Source organism: Saccostrea cucullata, unplaced genomic scaffold (genome assembly GCF_032062105.1).
Source record: "Saccostrea cucullata isolate Sc308-1 unplaced genomic scaffold, CSIRO_AGI_Scuc_v1 ctg377, whole genome shotgun sequence".
In the NCBI taxonomy this organism is placed as follows: domain Eukaryota; kingdom Metazoa; phylum Mollusca; class Bivalvia; order Ostreida; family Ostreidae; genus Saccostrea; species Saccostrea cuccullata.
Window position 1 is genome coordinate 212,644 of NW_026924229.1, and position 20,840 is coordinate 233,483.

The 20,840-nt window shown below is 33.6% G+C and overlaps 1 protein-coding gene across 1 annotated transcript; it reads right to left on the reverse strand.

The window, feature by feature from the left end:
* Nucleotides 1–1,569: 1,569 nt before the first annotated feature.
* On the reverse strand, nucleotides 1,570–19,908 carry LOC134265986 (nidogen-1-like; the record flags this gene model as incomplete). Its single annotated transcript, XM_062748183.1, has 20 exons — nucleotides 1,570–2,588; nucleotides 4,023–4,167; nucleotides 4,610–4,722; nucleotides 5,009–5,132; nucleotides 6,490–6,647; nucleotides 6,979–7,150; nucleotides 7,409–7,531; nucleotides 7,794–7,898; nucleotides 8,313–8,432; nucleotides 8,862–8,990; nucleotides 9,176–9,328; nucleotides 9,578–9,799; nucleotides 11,294–11,548; nucleotides 13,138–13,269; nucleotides 13,788–13,904; nucleotides 14,380–14,502; nucleotides 14,620–14,838; nucleotides 15,163–15,360; nucleotides 16,408–16,644; nucleotides 19,762–19,908. Coding segments are annotated over 19 exons (2,990 nt in total), but the record flags the coding sequence as incomplete, so codon positions are not given.
* Nucleotides 19,909–20,840: the final 932 nt, after the last annotated feature.

Below are 20,840 nucleotides of genomic sequence, written 5' to 3' on the forward strand. Positions count from 1 at the left end.
AGTTTATACCGTATAAAATGGGTAGCTATTAAATTCATTGCTTATAATTTAATTTTCATTCATTTGATGTAAGAAAAAAAGATGATTGTTGTAAAAAAAATGACTTCAATTTGTACAAAATTTGAATGTAACGTCAGGCGGATTGATACGTTTTTGACGCAAGTCATTGTGACGTAGGCAACCCATTTTATACGATATAAAGTAAATTTTTTATCCAATCAAATACAGCGTTACAACCAGAATTAAATTATTTAAAATTAGATTCCATTGTACATTTTATGCATGGTATGAATATTAAATGTATATACAGTTTTTTTATAATATGTTTTTATATAATGAAACTTGAATAAGAAAAATGTGTTTGTTTTAGAAATATGGATAAATGTAGATAAATACAATAGAAGAGAAATCTTCAAGGTACTGTCAGTTTTCCATTGCAGTTTCTCTGAAAGCGTCTCTCTGTTTGTAACTATGGGGTTACTTCTGGTAATTAGGAGTTAGATGCCTTTATTTGTTGATTTTACCCATGTGAAGGAAAAAAAAATTCAGTTCTTGTGGAAGACACATGACTGTTTGATTGGGTGTCATTGACAACCTCTGGAGTTGCAAGTTCAACGTCCAGCCAGGAGCAAAAGAATCTGGGTTGCTGATGAGTGAACAGAATAATCAAGCTTCAAGCTTTCATTTCTTATGTATGTAATATACATTATAAATATCTGCAGTGATTTTCCTATCGGAAAAGTGACCATAAACAAGCTGTACGCTAGAGTCAGTCGGAGATGAACGTGAACTTTGCCGTCACCATTGTTTTTCCTATTATAAAACTGATGTTGTACGTCATTATTATTCACACTTCCTTGACCCATAAACATGAAGTTAACAAACAAATTAAAAAAATAATCAGATGTCGAGTGCTTTTATATAAAGTAAGATGTAGTTATTTTCAAAGAGAAGTATCAAACCATCTTCCCAAGTCAAGGGTTATTGATCCGCTCCGCTCTACATAAACTTTGTGGAGCGGATCTAAAACCCCTGGTGAAGATATCAAATATACTTAACCTTCTACCTAATCTAATCCGATTTATTAAACATTAATACGTGTGTTAATTATAAAAGAGGGACTAAATAGCAGTTATCTTAATTATTTTTATAAATTAATATTTTTCAAATTTATGAAATTCAATGTAACTCAACTATGAGGTCACAGCTCAAATGTGGTGTCACAGTTCAACTAGATTTACAGCTTTTATGGAAATGATTTAGAAAAAACAGATGCAAATAAAAATACAAAGAAAATTCAATGTTTTGTAATTTAATATGGAATTTACTTCATAGAATTATTTTCATATTTTCAATTGTGCTTCATACTCATTAAAATATCCAAAAAAATAAATTCTGTCCCATGAAACTGAGTATTCAACATTGACATACATATGTAACCCAGGTTGTTGACACGTCCAATGTCGGGATACCGAAGTTAATCCGTACAAAACATTGAATACCTTCCATTTGTTGGCTGTGAACTCACCATTCTATAATTTTGTCTATCAATAAACCAATGACAATAAATAATTATTAATAATTTTATTCTCCTTATTGCCTTTCATGGCAATAGTCAGCTGTTATACATTGATCTTGAAAAACTAAATTCACAGAATACAGAGAAATACGTCACATTAACGATTTTGAAATATGAGAAAAAAAAAAGAAAAAAAAAGTTGGATTAATGAAGGATCAACAAATCTCGTCACCTGCTCAGGTGGAACTGACAAGAATTGATCTTTTATCACCTTTTCATTGATCTTTCAGATAAAGATGGAAATAAGAATCAAATTAACAAGGAATTATTGTCAATTTAATACCATGTCTAAAATAAAGTCCCAGTTAAATACACACATTAGTACTACACTTATATCTATAACTCTCAGGCCTAGTATAAAAAGGAGTTTTTACGTCCAAATTAAAATTCAACAAAATATGTTTTTTCTCTGAAAATAAAATAAACATACAAACCATGACACTATTATAAAAGCATCAAATACATCTTTAAAAAGAATTAATCGACAATATACTACTTATGTATAACAATATTTGACTATATAACATTTAACCAACAAAATCTTTGGGATTTGCAAAACACAGGTGAAAAAACCCTTTTCCGATGTTTAACTCCTTAAGCAAAATGGTAAATGTTTATTCTAGGTAAAATCACTTCTGATTATGTTGCATTCATGAGTATTTTTTTAATGGAACAGTTAACAATGTATTAAAAGGATTATTTTTTATTGGTACACATTCTATTTGACCACTAGAATAAATCTATTTCATATGGCTTCTATTCCTAAAAGAATGACAATTCTGTCATCTTGTCATTCCATAACACTCACACTCTCTCATCGACACTACAGACACCCAGACAATCTGAATACTGCTAGCTACCAAGTATTTACACAAGTCCACAAACTAAAATCACCATTAATTCAGCTATAACGTCTCTGTTTGGCACATGCTGAGTTCTATGATGTCTCACACATAACTTGTTCCTCGTCTCTCAAGTTCTTGAGTATTTGTGACTATTTGGTCCCTTCCTGTAAGAAAAAAAAATCTTGTGGTAAGCATTACAAAACAAGAGGCCACTGCCTACAATTCTCATCTCAGTCACGAAATATTCAATGTAAAAAGAGCAAGAGCCATCTTATGCATAAAACGGCCCTGTACTTATATCAATTAATTAACTATCACCCTCTTTGCCATTTCATATATCAAAATAAAGTAGACACTTGGTGCTTTCATTTTCTATAATAAAGTTGCGTTTTGAGAATCCAGATATTGGAAAACAGGTATGAGAAATTGCGATGTTCTTGCAATTTGCAGAAAACATGCTTATTTGACAACCTTCAGCAAAGAATTAAAATATGAGCACAGCCCACGATCCAAAAAATAAAACTTGTTTTTTGATCTTCAGAAATAGAGCTTTCATTATGTATTTACATTTTGTGGATCAGAGGTTGTGCTGTATATCAAATATTGAAAAAATGCTTCAACTTTAAGTCTTTTTCAATGGAATTTACAGGATATGAGGAAAATGACGCATTTTATGACGTCATAATGCATTGACTACATGGAAAATTACGTCACAATTAATAGATACGTGGTCACCAACACTCTATGTAATAAATACTGCATTTGCAACCTAAACTGATCGGTTTTGATTTTTCAGAAATTCTTAGGGCCGATTAAGGCCCAAAGTGGCTTTTGCTCTTTGATTACTTTTGGCCCCACACTACACCCAGGGCTCAAGATTCTGACAAATTTTAATCTACACTACGTAATAAAGCTTTCTTGTAAATTTCAATTCTTCTGGCACAGTTGTTCTTGAGAGGAAAATCTTTAAAGATTCAAGTATGTTCAAACAAAGGTCATCGGGTAAGTGGGGCAAAAATTTCTATCAGGAAGCTTTCCCAAAAGTTTCATTTTTTTCTGAAACATCTATGAATTATACTCCTTTGGAAAGGGGCATGGGCCCACATTTGGGAAAAAAACAAACAAACTTGAATCCCCTTTATCAATGGATACTTTGTGCCAAGATTGGTTGAAATTGGCTCATTTGTTCTCGAGAAGAAGATGAAAATATTGAAAAGTTTACAATGTCAATGATGATGCCAACAGATAAATTTTAATTAGAAAAAAATCACTTGAGCCTTCACCGCAGGTAAGAATAACTTGCATAGTATAAAAGAAAAAGCACCAGATACATGTATATGAAGAGCAATAACTCTAAATAGACACTATTTTAGTGGTACCAAGGACAAGGACTTTTAATTTCTTTGTTTGTTCACAAGACATTACTTACTTATTTTTAAACTTAAGGAGAATAAAAATTACTTTACTCTACACAAGAATTTATTGCAAGTGTATTTACTATGACAGTTTTTAACTCTATTTCGCTTGATTACCATTTATGTCCGAATTTTAAATTTAATTTTCATTGTTTAAATTCTTTTGATTGGCTCTAGCTTTACCTCTACTTTTTCTTTCTGATGACGGAAATCTCGTTACATTTCTGCTCAGAGATGTCATCAGGACACATACAGGTTCTGCCACCATTAGGTGTGGGTAAACATAGGAACCGGCACCCACCATTGTTCAGGGAGCAGGCATTGTTTACTGAAATAATAATCATAATATTCAGTATTCATTCTTCAACAAGCATGAATCATCTTTTGCTAATTAAACAACTGAATTTGAATGCCCCGTAATTCCAAAATCATTCTAGATGCAGAGAATAAATTTAAGAGGCAGTGACCACTGCTCATTAAATGAAGCTTCTCATAAAGTTGAAAACATAACAAGTCTCTAATGGATGATGTACAATTAAAATTCAAACAAGTCAAGTCATCATATGGATCAAAACACAGTGTAACATTCTAGAATTAAGCAGAGAGATAGTGCTTTTATATAAGATGAAGATAAACAATAACTGCCGGGACAGGATGACACTTTCTTAGAAGTCTTATTATGTTAGAATTATCTCACCCTCTAGAGATTTCTATTTTTTCTAGATAGAAATATTTTGTAGAGAGATAATGAAGATAAGATAAACAATTACTTCTGGGACAGGATGACACACTGGTGATTCCGTACAGCTTGCCGTTCCCTCCCACAGGAAGTTGTAGAGAACTCGTCGGTCTCACCCCACGGCTCACCTCCATCACAGAGTTCCTACAATTAGTGGGTAGAAAGCTTATTATCTAAAACATTGACAAGTATAATTATTTTGGAGAAAAAGATTTATGACCGAGGGAATGTGAATTTTTATACACCTTCAAAATAGGAGATGATTAATTTAAAACTTTAATATTCAAACATTTGTTTTTAAAATATGGTGTGAAATCAAGAAACGTTGACAATGCATCAAATCACTGATTTAACAGCTAAAATTTAATATAGAAAAAAGGACAATGCTAAGCTTGGACAAATGAGAAAGCTCCAATGCTCCCTAACTTACTGAGACCAGTCTGTCCAGTACACACTGTTTCCTTGGTAAGTGATGCCAAACGGATAAGGGGCGGAGTCTGTCAGAGTAACACGCCCCACTCCATCTTCACGTACACATTCTACTTTTCTGGATCCTGAGATAAAAAAATATTTATTTTGAGAAAGGACATTTTTTACTGATAATTATTTCAAACATTCATTTGATTAGCACAGTAAATGAAAGGATTCTTTTTAATTCTGAAATTTTCAATAAAAGAAAGAATCGCAGCACAGTTAAGGTTACAAAAAGGAAAAAGTTTTAATGGAAAACTTGACTATGACATCATACACAATATACGTCATACAACATTTCTTTAAAATACCACAAAATGAGTTTATCTGCTAATTTAACCAGTAAGAAATCATCAAACTATATAAAAACTTACTACAGCGTGTTGTTTTGTCGTTAGTTAAATTCCACATAACAAGTTATAAACAAGTCACTGATCGCAATACAATTGTCAATAAGACGTCATTTCTTACAACGTGAAGTAGTTTGTGTGCAGTGAGAGACAGATCAAGTAATATTTTCTCAACAAAATATGTACATTCTCTAATTAAATACAATATTATTTACAGATATTCTATGGGCAAATAACTTGAATTTAATGTCTTCTTCACTATTTTATTAATACATTTTCTGTACATTACGTATTTAATTGACACTGCCCTATATTTGTATGCAAGTACATCGGAGGGTAATGTGGGGGGTCTTAATAAATCGATGTAGTGCAAGGGCATACACTCGATGGATCAAAGTAAGCTTTTACATTTCAACTATAGAACTATTAAGGTATCTGAAAAGTGCTGCGATCCTGATGAAATCTTAAAAACAATTTAATTCTATCAATATTTCATGCAGCTGACCAGCAAAAAATATAGCATTCGGTCACACAAGTGTAATTTTAACAATGAAATTGCAGAATTTAGACAGGATCGCAGCACGTTTTAAAAACTACAATGCGTGTTGAAAATATATATATACTAAACTTGGAAAATTAACTTGGTTATGCCCTTGCACTAGTGATATTTATATGTAACATCAATACTTCAAGTCAATGTGCTAAAATCGTGTGACTGCCGCATCACGTGACTAGTCTAAAAATAAAATATAATTGTCCTCGATATGTAGTTATTAATCATCATTACAATTATCCGATATAAATAATGTACTAAAAATAATCGCCATCCCGATTACGAATACATTTTTAAATACAAAATTTAGTCGATATTTCCATTGCGCACCTTAACTGTACTGCGATTGAAAGCCATATTTATGAACATTTGTTGAGGATTTTCAAAGATTTATATGCTTGCCCAGTTATTGTAAATTTTTTTGTAATTCTGTGAATAATGGTTTTATTAAATCCATCAGGCAATCTCAGTCAGTCCTGCAGCTGCAAAACAGGCATCCCCACTCTTCTAATACATATACGTGTATGAATAATTTACCTGCATCTCCCCAACACACCTGACTGGAATACAGGTCAAGGGTCAAACCATTAGGCAGACTGAGGTCAGAGTCTACGAACACCTTTCTGTTTGTGCCGTCCATGTCAGCCACTTCTATTTTAGGGGCGCCTCGGTTCCAGTCTGTCCAGTACATTCTCCTACAAAATTGGGGAAATTCCAAATTATTTCCAGTAAGAAATAAAACAAACAATTAACCGTCTAAAATCAAGGGCCCACTGAGGTATTTGATTTAGTGCAGAGTTGAAAATGTGAAAGTGATAAAATAATGAAGAAAAATAACAAACATAACTTAATAATTATGAGGAATAATATTATACATTGTTGTACAAAAAATTACGTGGAACTTTGTAAAGTTTTTCTTTTGTTTATTTTTTTTTTAAAATATGGATACTGAAAATAAAGCTTATATTTGTAATAGCTTATAGAAATTCTGTTCTTCTGTTTATACTGCTGGTCAAAATAACTGACCCTCTCTGTGGATTGACTACAATGGCTCTGGGATTGACCAGTTCCTTGTCAAACAGCCTCTTTCTGGACGTTCCGTTCAGTCTGGACACCTCGATACAGTCCATCTCCGAGTCTGTCCAGTACATGTTCCGCGACACCCAGTCTATGGAGAGACCTTCAGGGGACTTCAGACCTTTAACAGAAAACAATAGGCATGATGATGAGTACATGTATATACATGTAGTACAGAGACTAATGAGAAAATTATGTCCTTCTTATTAGATATTTAGTTAAATTGGCCAAACTGACATTTTGTGTCCTGTAAATATTGAAAAAAATCAAATTTTCAAAATTTAAAATATAGGCTATTTGTGAACTTTGCTGCTATCAAAACATTATACAGGTACATTTAAATGTGGTTTTCTCAAGAGACAAATTTCAAAACACTTGCCTGATACCAGGACATTAAGACTGGAACCATTTCCAGAAGCATGGTAAATATTTCCTCCCACAACATCAGTGTAAAGTATACTGCCATCAGCACAATCAGCATCCACGGCAACAATCAGCTGATCTGTAACAGCCAATCAAAATTCTTCTTACAAAACATGTTCTAACAATAGGATTATTCATACTCTTAGTTACACATATGGTACATTAAAATCAACAATTGCCATGTAGTAAACAAAACTTTTTTAAACAAATCCTCCAGTACTACATTCGTATCTTAATTTTGAAATATCGCACTAATTTCCTGCAGACTTACTAGGTTGGTAGAGAATAATTTATCTAGATTTATTAGGCTGATGGAGAATTCAATCTTTACAGAGACTTACCAGGCTGGTAAAGAATAAGTTGCCCTGGTCCATCTTCTTGGTCCATATTGACACGACTGATTGTTTTACCCTGAGACAGTAACAGATAGTCGTCAGAGCTTGTCCCTGAAAAAATAGAGATCAAAACCAATATAGATGACTGATAACCTGTCTCAAATCTAATTACATTAATTTGTGTCACTGTAATCTTTTCTCATCTTTTCTAGTGACTAGATGTATATGGTCAAATTATTCAAAATCACCCTTTTTACACCCCCCCCCACAAAAAAAATAAATATCTATCTCAAAACTCAGACATAAGCATAGAAATTGAATTATAATGTATTAAAGCAAACACACTATTTTTTGTGTTTATCACTGTGATACGCGAGCCAACGACAAAGGTGAATGTATGAGCCGATGGTAGAGAGTGAACACAAGCATCTGGCAATATCATACACATATGCTTTCATATTGAAACATGTAAATTGTTTCTTTTGAATCTGTACTTTCTGAAACTGTACCTTGTATATAACTTACTGTAACAAAGCTTGCCGTCTCCCCTGAAGCCGGAGTTACACACACACATGTACATGTCTCCAGTGGGAACACAGTTAGCATTAGGATCACACACGGTAGGATTTCTCTGGCAATTATGACCTGAAATAAAATATGACACACATTTAGAATTATGCAAAACACAGTTCCTTTACATTCTCAACTTCACAATAGAAACAACAAATATATCTACATTTATAGATTTAGATAACACAATTTTTACCTCATATTTGTAATTACGTTCTATATTAAAGTGTTTTCCATTCAAAAATTTAAAATCCATTCCACTAGCATTTTGATCATCAAAATGCTTATGTGTGTGCAATATACACAAAAGAGGACAAGAATCTGCATGGATGAGTCTAAAAATTCAGGGTCCTGGCTCAAGGGCCCTAAATATTAGACAAGCTCACTTTTGATCTCAGTCTCACTTTTACAAAAGGAATACACAGTGACAAAGTGAGACTTAAATCAAAATTGAGCTCCTCTAAGTTTTATGTCCCCGGGGCCTGGAAATGTTTGATGACCTACCACTAGGGGTACAGATCTTTCCGTCGCCGTCATAGCCTGGCCTACAGCGACACCTAAAGGAGTTTACAGAGAGGTTGTACAGACACTCGGCAAACGGGGAGCAGTTGTTGATCTGGTTACAGGAAACCTCTGTAATACAAATCATTATGCACATATATTGCTTGAAATTCTCAAATATGTAATCTGTTATAATCAAACACCTTTTCCCCCCCATTTTAATTATAAACTAATTCACCCTGTAAATTTAGACAACTCAATAAGAATTTTTTCCAGATTATAAACCAATTCCACCTGGTCAATTTAAGCCGACTTACCCTCTTGCTGACAGTATTTGCCGTCCCCCCTGTATCCCTGATTACAGCGACAGGCGTACCTATTGGTATACCTAGGATCCGGGAGACACTGGGCGTTCACGTCACAGTCATTGTAAACTTCACACCCCTCAGGCTCGCAAGTCATACCATTACCTACAGACAAAAAAGTTTAGGTGATCCTCTCTTAGTCAAACTCTAAAACTGTCTTTACCACATTCCTGCAGCCTTTCTTTACCACATTCCTGCACGCTTTAAGTTCATTGAGAGTCACATGTACAGGTATCTGTTAATTTATGTTATCAAAAGGTTTTCTTCAAAACTTATTCCAAGCTGTATTGGAAAAAACATAATATTGTTAAAGAGAAAAGTTTAATCTATTTATTTCAAGCATAAATTTTTAACCTGTAAATCCATTTCTGCACAGACACAGATGCCTCAGTTCAAATGGATCATACATGCAGTCAGCATTGGGATCGCAGATTTGTTCGTAGCGACAGTCCACCTGAGTACAGTTGAAGCCGTCACCACGGTAATCAGATCGACACTGACACGTGTAGTCTTGTTTAGAGACATCGTACAAACACTCGGCATTCTCACTACAACGTCTGCAAACATCTGGAACCTCTGAAAAAAGATATTTGTTGTTCTCTGTGAAGAATTTCTATCTCAACGAATCTGATCAACAACCATTTATTTGGAAATCTTTATTTTAAGGGGGACCCATGTCGTTGTACGTCAAAGCAGCGTTATGTGACGTCACAATAGCGACGTTTGTTTTTACCTGTTGACTTTTGCAACTGTGATATAGGCATAACATTGTTGATAATCAATTACGTACACAATTTACAAAAAGGAAAATTTATTCATCATTAATCACAGTTTTATTTGATTTATGGAGTTTGTTAATAGATTCGCTTCCTTTGGTTGATAATTCATAGCAATGTCTTTTGTGAAAAAAATACCTCGATAATATGCTGGTATAATAGTGCAAAAAAGAAATAAAATTCAGCAAAGAAAGCGGCTTAAATAAGGGAAATATGTTTAATTTTATAATTGCCATTAATCGATTTTCTGGAGAAAACTAAGAAAAAAATTAAGAAATGTACTTGTACAGGTGTATATTTGCTTATTGATTTACGTAGTACATGTAGGTTTTATTGTATGAAGTCATTTTTTCTAGGTTCTAATATGCATTGGTTGTTGACAGGGAAATGGGGGGGGGGGGGACAGAATGAATGGAATGTAGAAAAAAAATTATCTATTTAAATTGTTTCTTATCAAAACAGAACACTCGTTTTCCGCAAAATAGTTTTATATTCAGGTGTTTGTCAGTGCTTACTTACCCTTTTTTAGTGCAGACACACATTTATGACACCTGATGTACAAAAATAAAAGGAAACGTCATATTTCTCGTTTATTTTATCATAAAGGTATACTTTTTTCTTTGTTGAAATAAAGAGATGAATCATTTCTTTCAAAAAATATGAATTACAACATTTTCACACAAAGACTTTTTAAGATATTATCTGTTATGCATGTCGGAATTGTAAAAAATATGACAAGAAAAATGGGGTAATACTTACATTGTGCTCCATTATAATTTTTCATGCGAGATGGATTTCAATGAATTTGCCTCCATTTTAAAGATACAAGTCATATAAATTAAATAAGTGTTGATTTTGAACTTGATTTGACATTTTTAGTTCTTTTTAGCGCATATTTGGGGTAGAACAATATTGACTGAAAATAATCTATTTTTAGCATTTCACACTGTTTTTGCACGTGCTCCTGTGTAAAAATAAGCATATAAAGGTATTGTTTTTAATACCTAAAAATTCAGAGCAAGTGGTCAGGAAAGAACTGTCAAAGTTTTGAAAATTTCACACAAAGATTTTTTGGACGTAGGTCCCCCCTTAAATCCTAAATAGTGTTTTATTCATCATAGTCATACAGTTATAACTTGCCTCTAATAACCTTGAATCTTAAAAGTTTGATTCAGTGAACATCATATAGAATAATAATTTTTAATGCACCTTGCAAGTTGCAAGTAAAAATAAAACCGAATTTCTAAATAGTAAAAATAATTATCAATAATTGTTTAACACTAAAATTACTTACCAATAGTAGAACAGTATCTTCCGTCGCCAGTAAATCCCGGATTACACTGACAGACGTGGGTAAACGTGTTGATGTTGAAGACACACGTAGCATTGACGTGGCACCGCTCACACTGGCTCTCACTGATGGTCTCGCAGACGAGTCCATCCCCACTGAACCCCTCCCCACACTCACACTTGTACCGCTGCTCGTTATAGTCGTACACACACTCCGCATCCTGATGGCAGACCTCCGGGGCCTCATTACACTCAAATACTGAAAGAAAACGCAGACCTCATTACTCTTAAACACTGTAATTAAAAGACAAGGTAGACCTTATTACACTCAAATACTCAAAGATAGGGCAGACTTCATTACATGTACTTTTATATACTGTAAACAAGAGATGTTTTTTATGGAGTCAAATTGGAATTTTTCCAAGCCCAAGTGGCAAAACTCTGTCAAAAATGGCATGATAGTACATAGAACAGAACTTGATATTCATCTGATAAATCTGTGTACTAAATTTTATATCAGTATGTGCAACAGTTGTGAAGAAAATGAACGGAAACTGCAAATAATTGAAATTTTTCTAAGTCCAAGGGACATAACTCTGTAAAAAGTGGTGCGATCATACCCAAAACAGAACTTGATTTAGATATTCATCTGATTAATCTGTATACTAAATTTCATCTCAATATGTGCAATGGTTTTGAAGAAAATGAACGGAAACTGCAAAGAATTAAATTTTTCTAAGTCCAAGGGGCATAACTCTGTGAAAAATGAGGCGATCGTACTCAAAACAGAACTTGGCCTAAAAATTCATCTGATTAATCTGTATACTTAATTTCATCTGTGTGTGCAACGGTTGTGAAGAAAATGAACAGAAACTGCAAATAATTGAAATTTTTCTAAGTCCAAGGGGCATAACTCTGTGAAAAGTGGTGCGATCATACCCAAAACAGAACTTGACCCAGATATTCATGTGATATATCTGTATTCTAAATTTCATCTCAGTATGTGCAATGGTTTTGAAGAAAATGAATGGAAACTGCAAATAATTGAAATTTTTCTAAGTCCAAGGGGCATAACTCTGTGAAAAATGGTGCGTTCAAAACAGAACTTGGCCTAGATATTCATGTGATATATCAGTATACCAAATTTCATTTCAGTATGTGCAATGGTTGTGAAGTAAATGAACGGAGGGTTGTGGACCAAAAAGTCGTACGGACAGGGAATACAGTTTAGTTTCTCTCTGACAGACAGCAGCAAAGCAATATTTTTTCTTCGAAGGGGGGCATAATAACTTTTTATTCACGTTAACTTTATTTTCGTGTAATTACACGACACAATGTGTTCGCCAAAATTTAATTCTTGCATATAAAAGTATTCCTTAGGAGTATATAGAGGAAAAACAAGTATTCGTGAAAATTATGTCTTGCTTACAAACAGTCAATGACAATCTCGCGAAAATAAGGTGTCGCGAAAATTTAGTGATCTACAGTACTGTAAATCAATTTTATTTGCAAGACCATTATTTTCACATGTGAGATAGTGTGCTTGCAAAAATTTCTTTCTCACATATAGTATTTATGAAGATTAAGGGGTATATAGAGCAATAACCAGGATGTCTCACTTATGAAGAGTCAATGACTTTTTGCGAAAATATGGTGTGAAAATTGAGTGATCTACAGTTTTGTACTTATGAGATAGAAGAGGCACTTTATAATAAGACAAGAAGGACCTCAATTACTGAAAGAGCAGGAATACATCTTTACTCTCAAAGACTGAGAGCGAGACCTTAGAGGTCTCGTTACACTAGAACAATTGTATATGTGTAAAAAAGTTGTATTAAGTAAACACACCTAGAGCAGTACAGTTCAGCCCATCTCCATAGAAGCCAGCATTGCATTCACACATGGGCAGGCCGATGTCACTGTTGAAAACACAGCGAGCATTCTGATGGCAGACATCACCATCACATAATGACACCTCTCCTGAAAATCAAAAACAGTCACACAAATCATAGCACATTGTGGCAGTATGAAGAAACAAAATCATATACCCTTTCTGGTAATCAATGATTTAAAATTTGTATTTTTGGTATAATGTAAACCTATCATTTTTTTGGAGTCAAATTTTAAAAACAAATTCTATTTGTAAATAATTATGAGATATTCTCCACTGGAATGAAAAAGTTCTTCATTCCTTTATTTGAAAAGAAGTAACATAGATTGATAAAATATAGCTGTGGAAACTTTTCTTCAGATAAATACTTGTAACACTTGATAGTTATGTCAAATTCAAACACAGTTTTTTTTTGGGGGGGGGGGGGAGTAAACACTGTAAAACTCGTGCAAAGAAAAAATGAATAAAATAATAATATACATTTATTTTAATCCCAGAAAGTGAAAGCCACCTCTATTAATAAGTTGATATTTATGTCTTCATAATTTTGATGTTTTGTGTTGATTTATGAAAAAGAAAGAAAAGATCTCAATTGGTTGTTTCTTACGCTGACACTGAAGCCCGTTTCCTGTGAAACCGAATCGACAGGTACACTCAAATGAGCCAGGAAGGTTGTAACAGTCAGCGTTAACGTCACAGGGGTTATCTGTACATTCGTTCACATCTGGAATGGAAATCAAACAAACCAATAAGTCCAATATAGTCAAATACATGTAGCTTTAAATCTAATAAATCTATGTTCAAGAAAAATTAATGTATAAAAATGTGTGAAATTAAAACTAGCTATGATTAAAAGATTGTAATACTGTAATAGTAACAGTAAATATATTATAATTCTACGATTATAAGGAAATTAAGCCATTTCATGTTTTTTAACAGAAAATTCATTGTACTGGCACTTAGTAATACTATTCGTAGGAAATACCGGAGCTTTTAAGGGAATATAGTAAAACTATGTTATAACAAAGTCAGTAGGACCTATGGAATTACTCTGCTATATCCATAAATCATTATATTCGTATAAGGAATTCGTTAAATTTATATAATTAGGGATCCAAGATAACTTCTCTACATCCGTGAATTCGCAATATCCGTGTTTGTACTAAACAAGTTTTACTGTACACAAAAACTTTGGATACCTTGACAGTCTGTTCCATCCCCAAGGAATCCTGTACGACACTGACACCTAAAATCTGTTCCGTCTGGAATACACTCCGCAGACGAGTGACATTTAGTAGCACCCTCTATACATGGATCAAGACCTGATGGAAATTAAAGGGGAGGTAACACAGTGTAACATCCCAAATAGTACAATGTAATTTAATTTTCAAAAGGATCAAATTTAGAGGTTTTGGACGAAATTAATTTGAGGACAATACCTGTTCGACTGACTCCTATTTTTGCCGTCAAGATGTAGCGGACGATTTTCTGGTCCTCCTCGTAACTGAGATAATTCCTGCTGGTGGACAGCCTCAGGACGTCGGGCTGGGGGTCAGTGCTGTATTTACATTCCTCGTACCTGATGGTCTGATCCAGTTCATACTGACGAGTTCTTCCGTTCACAATGTAACGGCCAGTAGATACGGATTGCCAGGTTCCTACAAAGTAAACAGTCTTTAAAGTACAAAGTCTGATGTAAAGTACAAAGTACATGTAACAAGTGAATTTAAGTCAGGGAGAACAAAGCCTGGTGAAGTTTAATTTAGTGCAAAGTCTTAAAAGAAGAGTATCAAATATAAATTCTGAAGATAATCTCCAAGGTATAAAGTTTGACAAAGTACATAAATGAAAGATTTTTCTTGCAAGTAAATATTATGAAATATATGATAATGTACATATTAACAAAAGAGATTTTATCAGTACATGTACAAAGAACAACTTACAAATGTTACAATCAGACATAACAAGAGTGCGTATAATACCTGCTCCAACTCGTTCATACTCCTCTATGTAATCATTGAGAGTGAAGGTAGAATTGACTGGGACCGCGGGAACGCTGCCCTGGATTTCAGTTTCTAGTCTCATGTGACCTTGGGCATCGTGACCAAAGAATTTCTGAATGATCTGGACCTGTTCTCCTGTAGAATGCCTAATTACTGCGGTACGATTCAGAACTCCACCTGGAAAGATGTAATTACAGAAAGGATATCAGTCATATAAAATGCTACGTGACACACAGACAACAAAAATCATATTTTTATTACTTAAAAGAATCTTTAGAGTTTTGGTTTGCTTGTAATATAGGAATAGCAGTAAAGTTTAGGAAACTGTGTGTCAAATGTCACAATGTAATTGATATTCAATACAGTAAAACTCGGTTATAGCGAAGTCCTTGGGACCTGTGAATTTAATTCGCTATATCCGTAATTTGTTATATCCGTATAACGAATTTTACCATATATAGCGAATTTGCAATAATATGCATATTTTTCTTCAAGTATTACTACCAAATATGTTGTGGAAGCAAATATTACAAAACATACCTTAGATAACTAAGGTTTTGTTGAATTTTATATACAGAAGCTAACAGAAATTAAAGTCAGGACGACCTATTTAATCTGAAGTTCCTTATAAAAGATGTAAATTTCATTGTATTTAACCTCAATGGGACTCAAAATCAGTTCGCTATATCCGTAAATTTGTTATATCAGAGTTCGTTATAACCGTAAAATTTTACAAAGATTTGTTAAGAATTTTGCCGGGGACCTAGAAAAACTTCGCTATATCCGTGAATTCGCTATATCCGTGTTCGTACTAAATGAGTTTTACTGTATTACCAGTCAACATTACCAATCAACAATACCTGTCAACATTACTAATCATCATTACCTGTCAACAAAACCAATCAACATTACCTGTCAACATTACCAATCAACAATACCTGTCAACATTACCAATCAACAATACCTGTCAACATTACCTGTCAACATTACCTGTCAACATTACCAATCAACAATACCTGTCAACATTACCAATCAACAATACCTGTCAACATTACCAATCAACAATACCTGTCAACATTACCAATCAACAATACCTGTCAACATTACCAATCAACAATACCTGTCAACATTACCAATCAACAATACCTGTCAACATTACCTGTCAACATTACCTGTCAACATTACCAATCAACATTACCTGTCAACATTACCAATCAACATTACCTGTCAACGTGTATCCATTTTTGGCATCTGGATGTTGAGTCTGTGCAAACATCCATCCCATGATTCCTCCAATGGTAACCAATGAGCGCATATTTCCCTCCATTTCTGGAGGTATGCGGCTGACGGCAGTGTAAGCTCTCCCGTCTCGCGACACAATGTATATATGCATGTCCAGATTAGCTACAGGGCTTCCGTTCAGTTCTCCATAAACCTTGCCATTCAATCGCTGAGGCTCTCCTACAAAACACTCATAATAAGTATTAATGGGAAAAATTCAGTGTCAAAAAAACATTTATGTTTATCATTTCTTAGTACAAATCCTTTACGTTTGTTACAGTATTGAACAGTCAAGCACCTTTAAATTTTCACTAATGCCTATAGTTAAAATTACTTAAACAAAATTTTCATTTTTGACCCACTATGTACCAGGGGTATACAAGGGGTTTAAAATCCTTTTCAATATCATTTACATCTGACATAAAGATTGAATTTTTTTTATGTACATCTATTTTCTTAACAAGACTTCTGAGAAATCAAATTAAAAAAATTGCATTAAAAAATAAAGTGCCCCGCCACAGCATGATACGCCCATCAAATATATTGTTCAATAATCATAAATTGGTAACGGTGCAAAAAAATCAGATAACCTTGATTAACAGATTGACACAGATTTCAATGATCTAATTTCAATTTCTTATCATGTTTAAAACATTGTACATATATACATCTCTAAGATACTTACAGTGTAGGGATTAATTATAACAAATAATACATCATATAATTCTAAACTGGCTGTGTTAGAACTTAACAAATATCCATCTGCAGCTTTAAATTGTTAATTGCATAATTTATGGAATAATGGAAATGCTACAGTCTAACAAAAAAAATCAAAAATATCTTATTCTTTAGACTATAAAATTCTAAGTGAGACATGACTGCAATTTGTTGCAAATATATAAAAATTGAAATGTAATTTTTTTTCAATGAACACATGTATAATTAGTTTTAATTATATTATACAATACTAATTTAGTTTTAATCATACACTAAAACATCAATTTGTTTTAATTACATTACACTAATTGAAAGATCTTTATCTGGGCTATAGCCATCAAGAACTCTTAGTTAACACAAGCAACTATGAGGCCATTTCTTTTTGCCCAACTCCCAAAAGATAAATTAAGATAACAGCTGCATTAACAGAGATGCTCTTAGACAACCAGTTAGCTCCTGACAATAAACTCATTAATTTCTCTCTAATTTGACATGCAATTTCTGCTATCAAAATTTTTCTTGACCAGTGCTCAATAATTATGCCCATGGGACAAACTGAATTCCTCTCAAAACATTAACATTTGCTACAGTTTGCTGTAAAAGTATATTATAATGATGAAAAAAAAAAAGTTTTTACTTAATTTAACATTTTTTAATAAGGCCTAGTTTTAATTATATTATGCAATATTAATTTAGTTTTTATTATACACTGTATTTTAAAGCATCAATTTGTTTCAATTACATTACACCAATTGAAAGATCTTTTTCTGAACTAGCCATCAAGAACTCTTAATTAACACAAGCAACTGTGAGGCCATTTCTTTTTGCCCAACTCCCAAGAGATTAAAGATAAAGATAACAGCTACATTATAAGAGATCTGCACTACCAGTTAGCTCCTGACAATAAACTCATTAATTTCTCTCTAATTTGACATGCAAATTTCTGCTATCAAAATTCTTCTTGACCAGTGCTTGATAATTATGCCCATGGGACAAACTGAATTCCTCTCAAAACATTAACATTTGTTACAGATTGCTGTAAAGTATATAATAAAAAAATAAGTTTTTACTTGATTTAACATTTTTAATTAAGAATACAACTATATTTTTACATTTTTTAGGATTATGAAATTTAAAATTTTAAAGACTTAAATTTTTTTATTAAATTCACTTAAATTTAAGGTCACAGTGACCTTGAAATAGGCCACGACACACCTTCTACCTAAGATGTATAATTTTGCCAAGTTTGAAAGCTCTAGGTCTAATAGTTTTCTAGTTATGAGCCGGACAGGATTTTTCCATATTTGGTCATAGCATCTTTATTAAAGGTCACAGCGACCTACTTTTTGTGCGCGACACATCGTCTACCCAAGTCTACCCAAGAAGTATCAACTGTCAAAGTTTGATAATCCTAGGTCTAATAGTATTCAAGTTATGAGCCGGACATGAATGGACAGACGGACAGCTAGACGGACGGACGGACATGAAGCCTATAACATAATACGTCCCGTCTTAAGACGGGCGTATAAAAAACAAATTGTGACACGATAGCAGTGTTTTTCTTTGAAGTTTACTGTTCTGTATTAGCAATACAGAACGGGACTGTGGTGGGCGGAGCTACTTTTCGTTCTGTATTAGCCCTGTATACAGTATTGTATTTGCTAACTATTCTGTATCTAAAATACAGCACGATCTAAAAATAAATCTGATTCAATTTAGCAAAAGCACATACAAATAGTAAATACTGATGTTTTCCTATTATAAATTTAAACCCGGTATTTTCCTAAGAATGTAAAATGTCAAAATTTCTCAATCACTTTTTAAAAACTTATTCCACAGAATATACACGTAATTTCGATACAAACTAAAAGGAAAATTCGCAATAACGGAAAACATCCTCTACAGATCCAAACGAAATGGAAAATTCGCAACAACGGAAAACATCCACTCATCTCGTGCAAAATTATTCAAGTCCATTTTTTCCGCGTTTTTATTTTTTAAAATCCTTCTCGCTGACGACAGCACATATCTCTTTCACTTTGTTTTTTAATGTCGCAATTTAATTAGAAAATAAAAATCAGTGACATCCAAATCCATCGAAGAATTTTCTGTAAATCCTGTTTTAGTAAATCTAGTTACACCGGGATTTTAAGGCCCCTGAAATATATTATGATCAATCTCCATCTACACAACAATGGCGGTTACATTCTCCACCTTATCCATTAAGACTACTATCACTCGATTACGCCTACCCCGTTAAATTGTCAAAACTAATCTGACCGAATTTTACGTTTTCCGTGGAAATATATATATACTGCGGACGCGTACTCCCCGTCGGGACCTCAACTACAAAACTCTGGCGGAAGTTTGGATGCTGCAACGTTATAAAGTGGGTGGGACTATTTTTGATTGATTGATTGTGTCACAAATCATTTAGAGAACTCGACAGGTTCTGTATCATAGATACAAATTTGGGGGTGGACGAGTGCGTAGCATGATACAGAACTCGTCTCATTCTCTAAATAATACTTAAGGACTACTTTATCATATGGACCCTTTAATGTCATTTAGAACACTGACCCATCTCCAGACAGCTGATCCCGTTGCCATAGTAATTATCCAAACACCTGCAGCAGTAGCCGAGGGGGTAGTCCACACACTGGGCGTTCAGGTCGCACTGCTTGGTCCCCTCTGTGCAGGTCTCTGTCGTCGGCTCAAAAATCACCACTAAAATAAAGAAGAAAAGGTCATAAAGAAATCTTAGAAAAGTTTATGTTTATCAGAGATATTATTTTTTTTTTATTGATACCTTAAGGATACACCAAAGCCTTTTTTTGAGATTTTTGTCGATTCAGATTTTTGGCAGAGAAAAGGAATTTATTCACAGCTTTATAATGCATAAAAATTCTTGTTGATTATGAAATGGAGAAAAAAATTATAAAAAGTCTTAAAAGAGTTTATGTTTATCCTTGAGATATCAATTTTTTTAATTATTACAAGAGGCCCATGGGCCTTATAGGTCACCTGAGTATCATGCGACAACTTTCCAACAATTGAATTAGGGCAGATCAGAGTAACAAAGAGAAAATGCATTTCCACAGTGAATTTGAGGGCCCCTCAGGGCTTCTTGTGTTAGGGCAGGTCCACAGTTGAGCTCCCCATCCCTCAGGAATCACTGACTCTGGGGCCACATCTTTCAAAATTTTGGAAATTTTTAAAAATTTTATTTCATCATGCTGTTGATTAATACCAAAGTGCAGATTTCAAAGCATTAAATTATTTCAGACTATGTTCCCCCCCCCCTTCAAAGTACCTCAGTCCCAGGGGCCAGGAAGTTAACCATTTTTGGAAGAAGCAGTTTTTTTTGTCATAAATATATACTAAGATCATTGGCATTATACCCAACAACAAAGGAAAAGATTTTCAAAGAATTCATGCATTTTCACTATATAAACATTAGAGCCCTGCCCTAACACAAGAAGCCCTAACCCAGGGACCCTGAAATTCAAAAATCTCAAAGAGGCATCCTTCCTCCTTATAACTATGTGCATAGTTCATTGGTTAAATACTTAGGTGCAGAAAAGAAGAGTTTTAAAGAATTTATGCATTTTCACTATATAATCAATAAAGCCCTGCCCTAACACCAGAACCCCCAACCC